General features: G+C 35.3%; 1 protein-coding gene across 2 annotated transcripts in view; it reads left to right on the forward strand.

Annotated features, from left to right (window-relative positions):
• acp5b (acid phosphatase 5b, tartrate resistant) overlaps nt 1-16152 on the forward strand; it is a 16986-nt gene extending 834 nt beyond the window's left edge. The window contains exons 2-7 of one of the 2 annotated variants that reach the window (XM_056450585.1): nt 1757-1856; nt 3704-3897; nt 6938-7065; nt 7147-7338; nt 11165-11312; nt 15199-16152. In XM_056450585.1, the coding sequence (XP_056306560.1) occupies nt 1781-1856; nt 3704-3897; nt 6938-7065; nt 7147-7338; nt 11165-11312; nt 15199-15444 (984 nt within the window). In that variant the 5' untranslated portion in view covers nt 1757-1780 and the 3' untranslated portion in view covers nt 15445-16152. Of the gene's footprint in view, nt 1-1540; nt 1857-3703; nt 3898-6937; nt 7066-7146; nt 7339-11164; nt 11313-15198 lie in introns of those variants that run through there. The other variant, XM_056450584.1, reaches the window with a different exon arrangement.
• The last annotated feature ends 3434 nt before the right edge of the window (nt 16153-19586 follow it).

Below are 19586 nucleotides of genomic sequence, written 5' to 3' on the forward strand. Positions count from 1 at the left end.
TGTTAGTGGTTTAGTAGTTTATTAACATTATAAAGAATTGTTTAAAAGATACATGATTTAATTATTCATTAACTTATTAGTATAATAATAAAAAGTATGTTATATTGACAAGTATAAAACCCTAATAGGTCACGAATAGAAAATTGTTTGTATCTATCTATCTATCTATCTATCTATCTATCTATCTATCTATCTATCTATCTATCTATCTATCTATCTATCTATCTATCTATCTATATATATATATATATATATATATATAAGCAATATCACACGAGTAGCAGTGCGATGTGGCTGTATATCGGCACTAAATTGGTATATTGGCACTCCTAGGGCTTTTTATGCGGTCTTTGTCACCATTTTGTAAATACACATCGTCAACCGCCTTTGCTCTAAGATCAGCTAATGGCCACCGATGCGCTGTTGCTCAGAAATGATAAATATTTAAAATAAGCACTATGCTTATAAATAAACTGCATAGTTGCAATCTAAACCACTACATTCTCACCTAAAAAAGCCTCAAAAGTACATTATATTGTCCAACAGCAGCAATATTTGTCAAACTGTAGAGTGTCCTCTGCTTGTTGCTGTATGTAGGCTGGTCGAGTGCTGGTACTGGCAGAATATCGCGCGGCTATCAGCTAATCAGATTCAAGAACCAGACAAAACTATTGTGTGTGTACAGTGTACTACATTTTAGAGACATTTTTAGCACTAATTAGAGCTGGATTAGTTTGTCAGACCGCTATTATTATCAGACTTTTTGATGCAACAAAAATACTTCCTAAATTTGTGCTCACCATACTATTTTTAGTTTACAAAAATGTGTTTATTTACAAATGTGCATTTAAAATGTAAGTTATTACAGTTTCATATATAATGTAATAAGATAAGAATTTCAGAAATATGAAAAATACTTATTTTTAAATGCTAATTTATTATCATCCATCATAAAAAAACAATTAAAAAAATGTGAATCTGTTAAAACTTGTATAGCCTATATGCAAAAAACAAACTTGCCAGCTCATTTCCTCAGTCAGAATTTGTCCATTTAAATAATAATAGCCTTCTTTTATTTGGTTATTTTATTGGTTATTCTTCTTAAAGCCTTCTTCTATTTGGTTATTTTCACAATTTATGATGGCATACTGTCGAAAATGAGCCAAAGATCTCATATAAGGGCCAAATTCTGGACTTTATCAGAAGGGGTTGGGTCTTTCGAACCACCCAAACCCCATATATGTGTGTGTGTGTGTATTCTTAGTAGTTTTTGTATTTTGCATTTTATTTGCCTCAGAGGTCACTTAAATTGTAGAGTTATCAAAATAATAATAAAAATTTCAAGACATTGGCCCCATTTATTATTATCATTAGTATTATAATTTTTTATTATTAACCTGTTTTGTAAGACCCAAATTTGAGATCAATATTTATAGAGTGAAAAAAATACACATCTGGATCATTTTAAATAAAACATATACTGTTATATTCAATTAATTATAAAAAAAAAAGTATTCTTTTAAAAGGAAGAATCATTAGCAGGTTTTTTAAATCAAGCTGACAATGCCGTTCAGTTGTTTACACTTTAAATTGCTGGTCATTGGCCACGGCATCATGTGCTTCAGGCTTTCATTTTCACCTCAGAACAGGAAGCTTGTCATAAACCACATCTTTTTCCCCTGAAGGTGTAAAGCAGCGAGTTGATAGGCTTTTTGCGTTGTTGTCTGTGTAACGTTTTACTTTTACACACTGAGAGGGTTTTCAGGATCTGAAGCATGATATGGCGAAGAAGCTGGCCTTCCTTCTTATCTCCTGCCTTCAGACCTTCAGCACAGCAAGTCAGACAAACCAACAAGGTATTTCTCAAGTATTTTCTCTAAACGAACTATCTTTAAAAACTATTTTTATGAGGCTAGGAAGAGTAAACTTACCCGACCTCACAATGACAATGCAAACAAACCAGTTCTGTAAGAATGTTTCATGTGATCAAGTGGCTTTTAAAAATATACACCATGGCTGTAACCACTTTGATGTGGACCCTCAGATATTAGAAATACCAAAATACTTCAATATTTACCTTTTTACAATCTTAAGCTGCCTTCCGTTATGAAAGGTTTGTATGTTAGAATGTCAATTTCGACCAAAAGTACAGTTACTCTGCATTTTTAGGCTGGTTGACTTGACTCAGCAGTAAATAATGCTAGTCAATGTGAAAATGATTGAGAGAGCCAATCAAATTGAAGTAGGCGGAGTTTGGAACTCACAGAAACAGAGTGAAAATTCCAGTGCAATATAGCAAGCTGTTTTATCATTTAATCTAAAAGTACTAGTGTTCTTATGCTAATAGTATTTTTTTAGCTACGCTGCTAGACTTTGCGGCAATTTTACAGTTATTTACTGCAAAAAAGCCCAGTAAAATACCAAATACATTCTTTACAGTTCACTCCTGTAATATGCACTGCATTGTGGGTCATTTTAAAACCTTTACAGTAACTTACGAGATATTAGAAATTTGCGGTATTCTACTGTAATCAAAGTAATCAAGTAGTTAATGACAAATAAATCACTTGTTTGTAATTGATTAAATTCAATGGTAAATGCACAAAATAAAGGTTTTAAACCGTAAAATGTAAATAAATTACAGTAAAGTACTGTAAAAATTGTCAAACTGTAAAAGTAAAATGTGGTAAAGGGCATTTAACATTAAAAATAAGTTGTGGTAAGGATATTTTAATGAAATTGCGGTAGGGCCCATCTACAGGTAAGTTACTGTAAAGGGGCAGTTGCTGTAACTTGCTGGCAACAGTGCTGCCAGTAAATTACTACCAAAACATACAATAAAATGTCTAACAATATACTGGTGTTTTTTCATTAGATAGAAGTACTTATTAATTAGCTACTAGTGCTTATTATTTGGGTACTATTATCTTTTTAAAAGACAATATATTTATTAGATACTATTAGAAGTACTTATTTAAGAGTATGTATTTAATTTATTTGCATTTTCTTGTTTGATTACATTTAAAAACAGAGGTGTCACTTTAAAAATGCACACATCTAACGTTATAATGAAAGCATTGTTTTCCTAATTTTTATTCTCATTGAGGACAAAATTAGTTGTGTTTTTTTTAAAAAAAAACCCACAAAGATCAACATCTTTAGATGGTATTATTAATTATGTGTATATATCTGTTCAAATACGAACCCATTTATATCAAAGTGGCTCTTTAATGTTTATTGCCACCCTTCAGACTTCAGAGAAAGACTGAAAATATCTCTATGGGATGATAGCGGGATAGAACTGTAGAATACGGGAGAATCCCGGGAAAAGCGGGAGAGTTGACGGCTATAGCTTCATTTGCCCTTTAAATGGCTTGCCATATTAGGTTAAATGTTAATACGGCTTGCCATGAGGGCATGATTATGGAGGCACAAATGATAGTTAGGATTTAGTATTGCAAACTACTTGACAATTTACCTCAAATTTGGTCGTTTAGAGCTGAAAATATGGTATTATTTATGTCATTCCTAAATGAAGGCAAGAAGCGTTTTGTATATTCAACAGTTAGTTGTTTGAAAATTTAATATTTTAAAAGTGATACTAAAATCATTGCTTTCTATAAAATTAGTCAAGTTTTATAAAAACAGTTGTTACCCAGTGTTTAAGACGTGGTTGAAGTGCAAATGTTTTCTGTCTCTGCAGCAACTTCTCTGAGGTTTGTGGGGATTGGGGATTGGGGTGGTTGTCCTTCATACCCTTTCTACACTCCACATGAGGCCGACACGGCGACTGAACTGGCCCGGGTTGCTCAGAGCTCCGGTCTGGACTTTGTCCTCAGTCTTGGAGATAATTTCTACTATGATGGAGTCAAAGACGTAGATGACACTCGCTTTAAGGTGATCACAGGTTCTCTGAGGCATCTGCTAACGTTTTCCGGATTGCAGCTTTTCTCCAGTTAAAGGGATAGTTCTCCCCCAAAAAGAAAATATAACCTGTTTGAGATTCTTCTGTTAAACAAAGAAATATTGGGAAGCAGCAGCCATTGACAGTATGATTGTTTTTTACTAGTTTGGTTTTCAACATCAGTTTATAGTTTTATTTACAACCGAAGAAAGAAATGAATGGAAGTTTAGAGTAAACGTCGAGGAAATGTTCATTTTGGCTTGACCTAGCTCTTTAACTGCATGTTTTTCGTCAGTGTTTGATGTTTGTAACGATGAAGTAACTGGTCTGGAGAGGTTGAAGAGCACACAGTTGGTCAGTAAGAAGGGTATTTGAGATCAGTGAACTGGTTTACACTCGGATAATGCAGTTTTTAAAAAAGAAAGAAAGATAAATACCCCCCTCTACTGGCAGATGAAGAGAACGCAGACAAGCCTTTGCCTTGGGATGTTTATACAGTACCTCGGATCACAGGTCCATTACACCGGTTGCCTGTACCATGATGTCAGATTAGCTAGCTATTTAAGTTTCAGTTTAGTTTTTTCACCAATTCTGGATTTAAGGTACCACAAAGGTAGCTCAGCTCAACTCAGCTCCTCCATAAATGACATTAGAAAGTGAAGTCAAGCTGCTTTAATTTTACCTAAAACAAAATGGGACCTTATATGTACTTAATGGGATCATATAGATGAGCGCCAATTTGGTTCTTAAACAAACAAACAAACAAACAAACAAAACAACAAGACATAGTTCTTTAAATTCCTTGAGTAATTTTAAATATTTATGCCAAATGTACCATACAGTAGTACATAAATTATTCTGATATACAGTGGGGAAAATAATCATTCGATATGTGATCATTTTTCTCAGAAAACATATTTCTAAAGGTGTTGTTGACTAGAAAATTTCCCCAGATGTTGGTAACAACCAAAGAAGTTCATATATGCAAAGAAAACCAATCTAATTATTTTACAAATGAAGTTATGTGTAATAAAATGAAATGGCGCAGGGAAAAAGTGTTGAACACATGAAGAAAGGGAGGTGTAGAACGGCAGTGAAAGCCCAGACAGCAGCTGGAATCTCTTAGTAGTTCTTCAGCAATCTTTTTGCCTCAATGCATTATTGACACCACATCACTGCACAAGTTTCAGTGTAGTTTGCACCAATTCTGGGATTTACCATGAAGGTAGTTCAGCTTAATCCAGCTGCTCAATAAATTACAGCAAAGGGTGATTAAAGTTGAGCTGCCTTTATTTGACCTGAAACTCGCCATTGGTGCAAATTAAACTGAAATTTAACTGGCTAGCCAGCTAATCCAGTTTAACGGTACAGGCCCCTGGTGTCTTATTCTTATTTACTGTATTTTGTGCATAGTAATCATAGTTTGCCATAGTAAACAAGAGTAAAATTAGATTACAAAAAGATTACATTTTTTTGGATTCAATACAGGCTTAAAAATGATAATAAGTCACAGTAGAGTGAATTTTGATAGTATATTTGATGCAATTATGTAATTTACGATAATTTTATTATATATGCAAAAATAAATCTAATTTTGACCTTTATATATATATATATATATATATATATATACACACAATGTTTTTTGTTATTTTTATATATTTAGTATTTAATGTTTTTTTATTCTTGTTCTAATCTTGACATAATTGTGGATATGTAAACTGTTGTTATACTTTATGATGTTTTAGTCTTCTTTAAATTTTGGGGAAAAGTATGAAAGTAATTTTTTTTCTCCCAGAATATGTGTTATAATATGTAATATTTCAAAATAATGTTTAAAGGGCACCTATGGTAAAAAATCTACTTTTCAAGCTGTTTGGACAGACATATGTGCATGTATGGTGTATAGACTGTCATATTGGGGTGATATAAGCACACCCAGTGCTTTTTTTTTTCAATTTAACAACATAAAAAACGGTGGACCAATTGGAGCGGTTTTCAAACCGACCGCAACTTTACGTAGGAGTGCGGTCCCCCCGTCCACCAATATTGTTTGTTGATTCACGTCCGCCTTTTTCAGCGTGAGTCGAAGCGATATCACTAAAGGAACACCCCAGCTCTATTTTTAGATACAAGGCTCTTTGGGCTCAACACAAGAGCAATATTCTCCACATTATCACTCTAATCAGAATTATTGGTTGTATCTTTAGGTAGGTTTGCAAACATGTGTACTTCTCATTGAGTCTACCTTATACTTCAGCCGTTTGCATTTCTCGCGATCCCAGAAGCTCCCTGTGATCTTAACTAGCATGCGTTTTAGAATTCTAAACATAGGTTTCTATCAGGGTACACTCAAGTTGACGGCTGGGCGCCGCGGACCGCTGCAGACTTGAATTGCCGTTGTGTGTACCCTGATAGAAACCTATGTTTAGAATTCAAAAATGCGTGGCGCGACGATTCGGGACACTTCCTTTTTCTGCCGCGCCACAGAGAGTGTCTAGTGTGCCGTGTCGCGGCTTCGAGCGGCGCATCCGGTGCCTCAGTCAAAGTTAATTCAGTGTGTGTGGTTATTAGTTTCTGTGTACAAGCTCGGCACTTGAAACTAGCACACAGTTGGCTGTAAAACTGTACAAAGACACGTATGATTTTGTACTCTCTGCTTGGTCTGTGTCAGAGTCGTACATGTACGACTGATTGCTGAACCTCTCACTCCTGCTCCTTCTCTCAGACTTCCTGTCAGACTCTGTTGCAAACGCAGAGCAGGTGAGCTCATGGCCCCGCCCCCTTGTTACGTTGGCGGGAAGCCGAAACTAATTTACATGTGAAGCAACACACCCATAAATCAGCGAACTGTGGACACGTCCCCAACATGACACTTTTTAACACATTATAATAAAAAAATCTGAATTGTGTTTTAAACTGAACCTAAACTGGCACACTCAGAAGAACCATAATATTAATATTAAATTATAAAAAAAAAAGAGGTAAACTATGTGCCCTTTAAAGTCTAATGCAGAGATCTCTGTTTTTCAGTTCAGCTATGAACAAGTGTTCTCTCATCCTGCACTGAAGACCATACCGTGGTATCTGATAGCAGGAAATCATGATCATCGTGGAAATGTGTCTGCACAGATCGCCTACTCCAGCCGATCTGAAAGATGGTGAGTTAGAGATAAAACACTATTAAACAATGTAAAGATGAGCGTTAATGACCACAGGGAGCTTCTGTTCATGTTTGGCAGGATCTACCCAGACCTCTACTATGAGCTGAACTTCAAGGTTCCTCACAGCAACACGTCCCTCACCATCCTGATGACCGACACTGTGGTTGTGTGTGGAAATACATACGAAGGCCTAGATCCTGTAGGGCCTGAGGACTTGGCTGCTGCTAACAAACAAATGGCATGGATTGAGCAGAGACTTCAAAATACCAAGTGAGTATTAGATTGCATTAGTGCCACCTAATTTTTCAGCAGTGCTGGTTCTGCAAGTGTTTTTCCAATTTCTAGGGATTTTATAGTCTTCATTATAGTGTTATGAGCTATGCACAAAAAAACTAACTGGCTACTGGGAGAATCACAGCATTGCAGACTTTGATTTGAAGCTGAGAAGTAAATAAAAGGCAGAAAACAAACAAAGATACAAGACTGTGTACTTAACAGTTAAATTACTACATTCCCATAAAGCATTGTGAGTGAGACAATCAAATTAAAAGCAAAGAAATCTTAATTCAGTTGTTGATTGTTTCTAATTGAAACATTATAATTCATGCGTGTCTCTTTGTATTTATGTATTTATATAAAACTTTAACTGAATTGTTTTATTTAAATATTAATCAGGATATATCGTATCCAAAATAAAAGTTTGTTTTGACAATACATATATGTCTATTATATATATTTATTTTGTATATGTGATTCACACACATATATAGAAACAAAACTATACAAAACTATTTTGTTACATAGATATTTCATTTTATATATAATTTGTATCATATACACATATATTTTATATTTAAATAAAAAAAAACATTCTCTAAAATATATTCATGCATGTGTATTTATATATACATAATAAATATGGACAGTACACAACCTTTAGAGAAGAATGTCAGCAAGGCAATTCAATCCAATCCTTAACCAGTGTTGCCAGATTGGGCGGTTTTGAATTTATTTTTTGCGGTTAAAAAAATGACAGGCGGGTAGTGAAAAAATGACATAGCCCAGCCTGATCTCACGAGAAAACGTAAGTATTTTACGTTTTGACAGTTTAGTGGCTAATTCGTACGAGTTCAGTCGTACGAAATTGTACGATTTTAAAAAGGAGGCGTGGCACCTAACCCCGCCCCTAAACCCAACCGTCATTGGAGGATGAGCAAATCGTACTAAATTGTACGAATTAGATCGTACGAATTAGCCACCAAAAAAAAAATTACGAATTGCCGTGAGATTGTGTTGCATAGCCGGGTAATGAAAATTTGGGCGGCTTTGCAACGGCGTGCCCGCCAGCCCCGGACTGCCTTTATAAACCTGTTATGATCTCCCAAAGATATGCCATAGCCCCCGTTCTTCGCATACAAACGCTTAGAACAGTGTAGAAATGCTTGTGACCCCCCCACCAACTCCTCAACCTCATGATAGGTTAATATAGTCTACTGATTGTTGGGCGGCGCTTTTTGGTTTTCAGTGGGTTTTCGACAGTTTTTGGGCTGGAATCGGTCAGCTACATCTGGCAACACTGTCCTTAACTGATACGGATGTGAGGGTGGATCAGAGAAGTGTCTGAGAGAGAATGAGTAAAGTGTGACAATGAAGTGTGGCAGGTCAGGGTTTTTAATACATGCCTTCAAATTCCTGAAACAGCCCTGATGTTTGTCGAGTAAACAAAACACATCCTGTGATTTTTAACAATAGTTGTAAAATGCGGGAGGCGACACAGTGGCTTAGTGGATAGCAATGTTGCCTCACAACAAGAAGGTCAATGGTTTGAATTCCAGATGGGTCAGTTGGCATTTCTGTGTGGAGTTTGCATGTTCTCCCCGTGTTGGTGTGGGTATCCTCCGGATGCTCCGGTTTCCCCCACAATCCAAAGACATGCGATACAGGTGAATTGAATAAACTATATTGGCCGTAGTGTATGTGTGAATAAGTGTGTATGGATGTTTCCCACTACTGGGTTGCAGCTGGAAGGGCATTAAAACATATGTGGGAATATTTGCCGGTTCATTCCGCTGGGGTGACCCTTGATAAATAAGAGACTAATGCCGAGTTTAGACTGCATGATTTTAGGCCCGATTTTGACTCGCCGACAGGTTTTGAGAAATCGCAGACAAATGCCTGAAATCACAGGCAAAACGGTGCTCGTTCACAAGAGTAGCAATCACACAGTGTAAACTATCAAAGATGCGATCCGCCAATGAGTCGCTAATGCCCGTGAGATATTCAAATCATGTAGTGTGAAATGTGTTCTGACTGAAAATAACATCACCGATCACCTACAGCCAATGACAGAGCAGCATCCACTAGTATGGGTTTCTGCAGGCCAGCGGGAGATTGGGGGAGAAGGTAAAAGCGCTCATTTTCAGTTTATTTGGACCCAAGAAATAGACGAAAAGCTAGTGTGAATTTGGCAGGAGCACCTGTGCCTGTTTGATGTGTCATGTAAGCAATATCACAACCGTTCAGGAGATCTACCTAATTTACCTCAAACCCAGGTGAGCAGATATGTACATTTTCTACCCCATTAAATGTTTCTTTCTCATTATGTAGTAAATAACAATACTACGTGTCCTCATGTTGTTTCCATGTCACTTCTCACGTGTGTTTGGTTGTGAGACGTAGTTTGTGGACCGAGACAAAGTTGTCCGCGATTTTTCCTGATGTAAAGTCAATGCCCTGTTGCCGATCCATCTTGCAGCGTAAACAAAGCAGCGACAAAACGCTAGCCCAGATAGTCATGCAGTGTGAAAACATCTGTGAAGGGACTACTTTGAAAATCGTGCAGTCTGAAAATCAATGAATAATCAAAACTGTAAACAATATTCGATGTGCCTTCTGTCATGCAATTCGTAATGTTTTATTTTATATACACTCAAAAAAATATTTTGCTGCTTGTTCAAACTACTTATTTAAAATGAGTTGAAACAAGATAATTCTTGCATTTGTTTGAGGGGACAACTTAATTTTTTTTGTTCAGTCCACTTAATTTGTCAAAACGATTGAGTTGACTTAATTTGTGTTGGGACAACATCGAGGAATTGTGTGGAACCCTTCATTTTCTACAGTGTACAAGTACATATGGCGGAAATACTGCACTGTAAAAGAACAGTAGAGTTAAACATGAAGGAAATAAATTAACTTAGTAGTTTTTACTAATGTAAGTGAATTGAACATAAAACAAACAAAAAAAAATTAAGCTCAATTTAAAGAAGTAGTTTGAACAAACAGCATCTTTTGAGTGTTTTAGTTGCTAAAAAACTTAGTAGTAGCATGAAAAATAGTCATAAATTGTATGTTTTACAGATGTTAAAGGTTAAAATTGCTTGCCATATTCCATATAATATGGGCATAAATGGGCATTCATTAATTCATTTTCTTTTCAGCTTAGTCCCTTTATTATTAGGGGCCGCCACAGCAGAATGAACCACCAACTTATCTAGCACATGTTTTACACAGCGGATGTAAAAATCCATTGCTCCCTTTGAATTCTACATATAATAATGACATATTTCAGCTTCTTTATTTAAAATCTACACTATAATGGAAGTCAATGGGGGTAAAAACAGCCACAAACAATCAATTTGGGAGCTTAAGCTGCACAAAATATCAATACTATCAATACTACTAATCTATCACATGTCCAAGACTGTGATAAAGATTTTAAACAATCCAGTTCACAATTACTTTTTATATTGACAAAGTCATTTCGTATGTTTTTTTTATCAGCAATTCACTGACATCATTATTAATAGTTGAAATCCTGTAATTTTAAAAAACATTCAGTAGTTTTGATCAGGACTGAAGTTAACAGATTTATGCAAAATATTTATCTCATGCATTTGTACAGCAGTTTAATTCAGTGGATGTTTTAATCCTGAACATAAGGAAAGGGTAGTAAATTTGAGTGGTGCGCAAGGCTTATTGTACACACACAGCACAACCCCTCACATGTTCAGCAGGAAATAAGGGGAAAATTCCACAGGAGAACTGAAACTAATCTGACAGTCATCAAATTAATCTTTTGCTTATTAATCCTCAGGGCGGATTTTGTCATCGTGGTCGGTCACTATCCCGTCTGGTCCATCGGTCATCACGGTCCAACCAAGTGTCTGATATCAAAACTCAGGCCCCTCCTGAAGAAGTACAACGTCTCCTTATATCTGTCTGGTCATGATCACAGTCTGCAGGTCAGTGTCTTGAATGACAAATTCATCTGCAATATTGGACACTTTAATGTTTTGATCTTTTGCTCCTAATATTTAAAGAAGAAACTGTCATCGAGAACAAACATGTTCAAACACAGCGGGGTTTTATCAGAAAAGAAACATGTTTGTTATTTATAGGAGTCTTTCTCTAAGCCTAATGTCAAATTCCCTGCCTTTTCCCAGTTTCCATGACCTATAATGAGCAGTTAGCAGACAAAAAACAACCCCAGACTTTAAAATCCATCCATTTGCAAACTTTATTTACTTGTTCACAGATGTTTCTTATGTACAAAACTGAGCTAACTAAGAAAACTGCCACAGCTGGTTAGTAAAGCTGATGATTCACATGGATAATAATCTGTTATTGTGTGTTGCCACATAACGTCTGTTTAGAGCACAGTGCTTAAGGCCAAAATTCATTCATTCAGTTTCCTTGGACTTAGTCCCTTTATTAATCTGGGGTCGCCACATAGTGAAATGAACCGCCAACTTATCCAGCATATGTTTCACACAGCGAATGCCCTTCCAGCTGCAACCCAGTACTGGAAAACACCCACACACTCTCATTCACACTCATACACTACGGCCAATTTAGTTTATTCAATTCACCTATAGCGCATGTCTTTCGACTGTGGGGAAAACCGGAGCAACTGGAGGAAACCCACATCAACACAGGGAGAACATGCAACCAGCGACCTTCTTGCTGTGATGCGACAGTGCTAACCACTGAGCCACCATGTCACCCGCTTAAGCCCAAATCAATAAAGTTTAAAAATAAAGTTTAAAAGGCCTTTTCACTCTCTCACACCCTCCTTTGCCTTATCCCCTGCTTTATCAGGGTTCTCCACAGCAGAATGAACCACCAATTATCTTGGTACACTTTTATACACATATACACTTATTTAACAACACACTTTACATGCCAATTTGCACATAACAGCTGCACATATAACGTTGTATATAGTAATAAACATGTACATACACTTGTCAATCTGTATATTTGCACTCACTATTTACTTCTATTTTTTTTTTAAATATATTTATTATCTGTTTTTTGTCCTGTCTCTGTTATCCTGTTGCACTGTAGAAGCTCTGTCACGAAAACAAATTCCTAGTATGTGTGAACATACCTGGCAATAAAGCTCTTTCTGATTCTGATTCTGATTCTGATCTTTTCTGTAGCGTCTGCAGCATTAGTGCAACGTTAATTAAAACATTATGATTCATTCATTCATTTTCCTTCAACTTAGTCCCTTATTTATCAGGGGTCGCCACAGCAGAATGAACCGCCAACTAGTATATGTTTTACGCAGCGGATGCCTTTCCAGCCGCAACCCAGTACAGGAAAAAAACATTACGATTAATCAGAATCAGAATTGTCTAGACTTAACAGTACTTACCTCTTAACCTACAGTAATTAGTTGCATTTTTGATTCTGTCAGACCGTTTATGCTACTGAACATAGGCTACACTTAACCCTTGTGTGCTGTTGGGGATGATTTCATCCACTCTGGGGGGATTTTGTGTCTTCATCTGGCCACGACTTTCTCAGTGTTTCAGCAAATGCAATGATTTTTGGTGACATCTTATTTTGATATTTGCATATTTTGGGAAAACGCTTTGAAAGTGTTCAAACACTCAACAATACACTTAAATTGGCTACCCTTTCATTATGGGGGCTGTTTTTGCCCTATTGGCTTTCATTATAATGACTTGATTGCAGGAGCGATTTTAGGATTTTCATTTTAGGGGGGCTCAGCTCATACATATAAGCCTAATATTACATTTATAAATAGTAATTTAATAGTAATACACTTTAAAATTTTGTTTAATATGGGTTGTATACTAGTATTCCACTACATAGACAGGCACAGCCGTTTGAGTTCTGAATAAGCCAAAAAGGTTCAACCCACTCACCTGTTCACTGTTGTAAAAACCACTTTTTATTTTCAAGGGCATTTTTTGTTTCCATGTATTAAGTAAATAAAACTGCCACTTTTTCTAATTAAATGACATACATATAAATTATATATTTTTAAACTTACAGGCTAATGAACATATTTCATTACCTGAATAATAATCATAATAAATAAGAAGTATTTTTTTAATACTAGACAACACTTGATGTTTCTATCTCTTGTCAGTGACTCGGTTACGAAGACAATGACATTGGGATACAGGTGATATAAGGTTATCTATATCAAAGAACTGCAAAAAAGCAGATATTATAACAATTTATTAATAAACACACACCTATTCTATATCATTTTGAGGTATAAATGGTGAAAGTAGTGCGTTCACACTAAACTCTAAAAATAAGAAGTGTACCTTAAATACCCGGATGATGCACTTATTCACCAGTTAAAATGAAGCGTGGAATGATGGACACCACACACACTAAACAGCCACAGCTTTGTTCGCCTATTGGGAAGGGTGAAGCTTTCAGACACTGATGTTGGATTACTTTAGTTATTTTGGATTGTGAAAGCAAAATTCTCCTACGAGAGTGATTATACCACCTCCCGATGGTGAATGCAGTTATACTCATGACTTTGGTACTTTGGTCATTTATTTCACTAGTTTGGCAACCATCTTATTTAAAAAACCTTAGTGTTCCATTTGGGACGACACTACATACATATACTATGCTGCTGAGTGTGTAAGTGCATAAGTAGGCTACATGGTGTATAGTGTGCCATTCAGGATGCAGCTTTAGTTTCTGGCGTTGGAGTTCTAGTATAGAGCACATGTGTCATTTACAAGGCCCGCGGGCCAAATGCGGCCCATCAAAACATTTAATCAGGCCCGACAACAAGTTTTGGTAATGAAACATTAGACATTAAACATTAGGTCTGTGACCATTACAGTATTGAAACATATAGGTGGTGCTGTTGCGCTTCACCCTGCTCTCTAATTTATACGTTAGCATAACGTCACGCTAAATGTAAACAAGGTTAAATATTTCTGGGGCTAGCACAATGGCAAAAAAAAAAACGCAAAATGGACAACGAATATCGATAATTTCAACCATGATAGGAAACATTTATTTATATATTTATTCATATTTAACAAGGGTCTTTTGAAGCAAAATAATAGAAATAATACAATTTATTACCATTTATTTTTTATATAGACTACTATTTATTTGTAATAGCCCACTAATAAATATATTGCTTTAATTTTTTTCCTCTGAAATCCACAAGTTCAGTTGTAGGCACTGACAGTTGGCATGGATCATTTCATGATCAGGTTGTCTTTTTAAAGCTAAAAGAATAAGTTTCATAATACAATATCAGAAGCCATCTGTTGCTTGTTACAATGTTGTATATCAGTTGTTGGCTTTTTGTGTTATTAGTTATCAGTTTTTCTGAATATAAAATAGTTTTTAAAGTAGACCACTGTTCTATGCTAGCCTACTGTCCTGTCTTATGCTTATATTGGTTAGAGACCTTCATGTTTTGATAGAGATAAAAGCTGCTGTGACACAAATGTGATCCAAAATTAAATGTAAAACCTTGCTATTTTGATAAATGTGGTAAGAGATGTTATACAGTTATTAATACACGTTTATTTTCTCCAATAAATAATTTGTAAAAAATGTGCATGTACGGCCCCCGACTTTATTTACAACACTCTGTGCGGCCCTTACCAAGTTTTGATTTGACACCCCTGGTATAGAGTATAGAGTGTGTGAGAGTTTATCTTGATGTTTGAGTAAGTCAAAATAAGCAGCTCAACTCTCAGAACATAGTAAACATGATAAGTGTATCAAAAAATGTCCTTATACTGGAAGTCAATGAACGAAAGGGTGGTCAATTTGAACAATACACAGCAAAACCATAAATAGAGTTGTTTTCTCTGTCGTCAGTTCATCAGAGAGGATGATGGGAGTTCGTTTGTCATCAGTGGAGCTGGTGTTGAGGAGGATTCTTCCACCGACCACAGGAAGAGCTTCCCCTCGGCTTGGCAATTGTTCTCCAGCCCCGTCAATCAGACGTCAGGATCCTTCGTGTACTTTGAAGTCAATACAAGTGAGATGCTGATCAATTACATGCAGCCCGACGGGAAGTGTGTTTACCAGACATCCGTCCACAAACGCAAAGTCCAACTTTGAAGTTGACCTAGTCTGAGCTTAATGAACAGAGAAGGCACTTCGGCGCACTTTACTTTTCATTGGAGTTCTTCGCTGTATGTTTTCGTTTAGACTAAATTATAGCTTTTAATTCATCTCTGGTTTGCTCTCTGGACAATTAAATCACTTAGAATTTTTGATTCAGTGTTATTATTAAAACAACTTAAAACAAACGATTCACTACTGCAAAAATACAGTGGTCTCAGTTTTAGTGTGGTAGATTAGTGACTCTTTTTGAGTGAATCAAAAATATGAAGTGCAACCAGAGTATCTCATAGATATCTATGAGAGTATCTAATTAATGACTCTTATGAACTGGATCTTTTAGTGAATCAAAACAATGGCCGCATAGTTTGATGAATGACTCTTATGAACCGGGGTCCGTTCTTCGTACGTGGATTACTCAAGTAGCTGGATTTGGTTGTTGACGATTTGACACTATCCAGGATCGTTTCGTTCTTCAAAACTCATCCGAGAGTTGTTGTCATAGCAAGAGTTCTGGTAGCTCACACCTGCTAAGGAGCAGGGTTATTTCATGTAAACAGGATTAGATCTGGTCTGTTCAAGCAAAGGTAACGCATAGTATGTACCAAATGCTGATATTTTCTTACAGTAGTAATATATAGATTATAGACACTTTGGAAAAAAGTAAAAAAAAAAAGTTTATAAATGAACATTTATAATTTCTAATAATTATTAATATTTATCTTTATATACATATAAGTTTAAATAAAACTCAGTAAATAAAAACTTTACTAAGTAAAAACTTAGTACATAAAAGTACAAAAACGTTTGATCCCAAGGGGATCAAAGAGAACATTTATTAATATGGATTTTTTTAGATACAAAGGCGTACTATTTAAAGGTACTGATCCAGCTTTAGTGCAATTTCTGTAAGATAATAGACATGCACAATATTCCACAGTTTTTTGTTTGTTTTTTATGAAGGAATAATAATTTATGCAGTTACCCCTGGTTCTTTGTAGTAAATCACAAACATGAAGTGTGACCTGTGACCTTTTTAACAGTTTTGTTTTGATTGGTTTTAGATTTTAATTTAACTCTGGTTTGCTCTGTGGCAAAATAAAACACTTTAATATTTTGATTCATTATTAATGTTCATTTTAAAATGATTCACTATTGCAAAAATACAGTGGTCTCAGTTTTAGTGTAGTAGATTAGTGACTCTTTTTGAGTGAGTCAAAAATATGAAGTGCAACCAGAGTTTCTAATTAATGACTCTCATGAACTGGATCTTTTAGTGAATCAAAACAATGGCCGCATAGTTTGATTAATGACCTTTATGAACTGGATCTTTTAGTGAATCAAAAATATGGCCGCGTAATTTGAATAATGACTCTTATGAACTGGTTCTTTGCGGTGAATCACAAACATAAAGTGTGACCTGTTTGTTTTTGTGAATTAAAAAAGCAACCATCTCCAGTGTATTCTAATGAATGACTCTTATGTACCGGTTCTTTTCAGTGAATCAAAAATATGAAGTGCAAGTAGTGTTGCAGATTAATGACTTTTTTGTTTTGTTTGTTAATAAAAAAAAAGTGAAACATGACTAGTGTAAGCTTATAAATGAAAAGTAAAACTAGTTATTTTTAGTGAATCCAATCACTAAATGGTTTGATTAATGATTCTTATGAACTGGTTCTTTTCAGTGAATCAAAAACATAAAGTGTGACCAGTGTAGCTGATTAATGTAACATATGAACTGATTCTTGTTTTAGTGAATCAAACATATGATGTACGACCTCATAGTTTGGTTAATGACTCATGAATGATTAATTTTGATTATTGAAGCACAGCTAGTGTGATCACAATAACGACTCTTATGAGCCTCACTTCTATAAGTGAATCAACAACAAACAAAAGTATGATTTCAAAAGAAACGAATCTGTTCTTTTAATGAACAAATAAAAAAAGACAAGTTACAGTTTAAATTAGTCTGATGAATCCTTTAACAAACTGAAGCCATCAAAGAGATGTTTATGAAAATGTGAAATAATCTGTACACTCAAAATATGACGTTTTATTTTTAAATGAGCTGAAACACAATTCTTGAGTTTGTTTTGTGACAACTTAATTGTGTAATATTCAATCAACTTAAATTTATTAAACTTTATTCATGTTGTTCCAACACAGTTCACTTGTGTGAGACCCAGCATTTTTACCCTGTAAACAAACAGTGATTAGTTAAAGCGAGTAAACCAATTGTCTTAAAAGCAACAAGTCGACTTCACAAAGATAATGGAGGTAAACCCATTGTAACTTGGAACTGTTTCGTTGACTTGATTTTTATAATTAGTGTATGCTAATTGTACTAACTTTCTTAAGTCAACTAAACCCCTTTTATGGTGTCAGACTATTTTAGCACGCCTGTTTTCAAATAATTGCTGTAATATTACAATAGTGCATATTTGGTGCTTCATTAATTTTATAAAATCTACAAAAGGGGATATGCTGAAGTATGCTAAAGGACTTTTAATTTGTCAGTAACCTGCTTTAAGTGCTTCCGGTGAACTGTACTGTATGCCATTACAAAATCGCGCGTTTAAAGTCTGTTTTCTTTAAATATTCTCTTAAATCTTTCTTAATTCTCCACTGGTGTGATATCCGATATAAAGTGGGTCTCAGATTGTACAGGAAGCCCTGCATTAAATTAGTTTCCCCCGCCATGTCTTTAAAATATGAACATTTATTTTACCCCAGTATATTCAATGGAGCTTCTGCACTAGCCTGCCGATCCTGACGGGCACATGCGAGTAAACGGCTTTTTGTCTCGTTTTACGCTTGAGCAACTAAATGAATGCCAAAGTCTATTTAACTGATTATATTTTAATTACATTACAGCATTGATGAGGTAAAAGGAACCGTATAAAATGGAAAAAAGTCACATTAACCACTCACCTGAAGTTTATCAGTATGGGAAGAAACAGCTCCTCATATACCTTATTATAGCCTGTATTGAATTTAGAAGACATGCTGGAGTCTGGAGGAGCAGATTTGTTTTACTGTATGTCATTTAGCTAGATACAGAAAAGCGGGGGGTAAAATAAACTAATATAATAAGGTGAATTGGAAAAACTGATTAGTTTACTTTTATATAAAAAATGTACAACTTGCATAATGATAAAAATGAATTCAACTGAACAGTTCCAAGTTACAATGGGTTTACAAACATTATTTTTGTGAAGTCGACTTGTTGCTTTTAACGCAATTGATTTACTTGCTTTATGTAACTAATCACTGCTTACAGTGTGCTTGTGCCAGTAAATATTTAAGATTTTTTTCTATTTGTGTTTAACAATTAATACAATTCTACGAACTTACAGTTGGGGGCGCTATTGACCCAATTATTTCCCTCTAGTACTGCATGTTTTCATATAAGGCTTATTATAAAACATCATTTGAAGTAAGAAACTATAAAGACAAAGATCTGCATACTGGACAACCCACATGTGTGTTTGTATATTTATTAATATATATAAATATAAAAAACATCAGTACCATTTCCACTGGATTCACATGTCTGTAGTCTAATGATTAAAGTTGTGTACCAAATCTACAAAAATGAACCAGATTTAACATCGTTTTTTTTGCTTCGCCATGGACAGATGCAATGTGATGACTAGAATATTAGCACAGCATTTCACCGTTACATACCTAAAATATTACATACATAAAAAAACAAACAACTTCAATAGCTAAAAACAATAAATTAGTGTTTCGTTTAATAAAATATGCTCTGATTTAGATTCTCCCAAGTGCCTATAAAAAACCCCATCAGAAAATATACAGTATTTCCCTTTGTTAGCAGGAAGATGAAATTAGGTAGTGCTTATTTCTACAGTTGAAGTCAGAATTGTTAGCCCTCCTGAATTATTACCCCCCTTGTACTTTTTTTTTTTTTCTAATTTCTGTTTTAAGAGTTTACACTTGGCTGATGATTGGTAATAAGCTTGTTTGACATGCTGTCCTGGGAGAGAGCCCTGAGCTTTTAAGATCCTCGAGCCCGGGGCTCCCTCCCGTTAGCAGGGCGACTTTGGTCTCAAGTAGATCTTGATGAACCCCCCGGTTATTTCTTGCTAATGACAGCTATAGGGATGGCTAAG

The sequence above is a fragment of the Danio aesculapii genome, chromosome 24 (genome assembly GCF_903798145.1).
Source record: "Danio aesculapii chromosome 24, fDanAes4.1, whole genome shotgun sequence".
Lineage (NCBI taxonomy): Eukaryota > Metazoa > Chordata > Actinopteri > Cypriniformes > Danionidae > Danio > Danio aesculapii.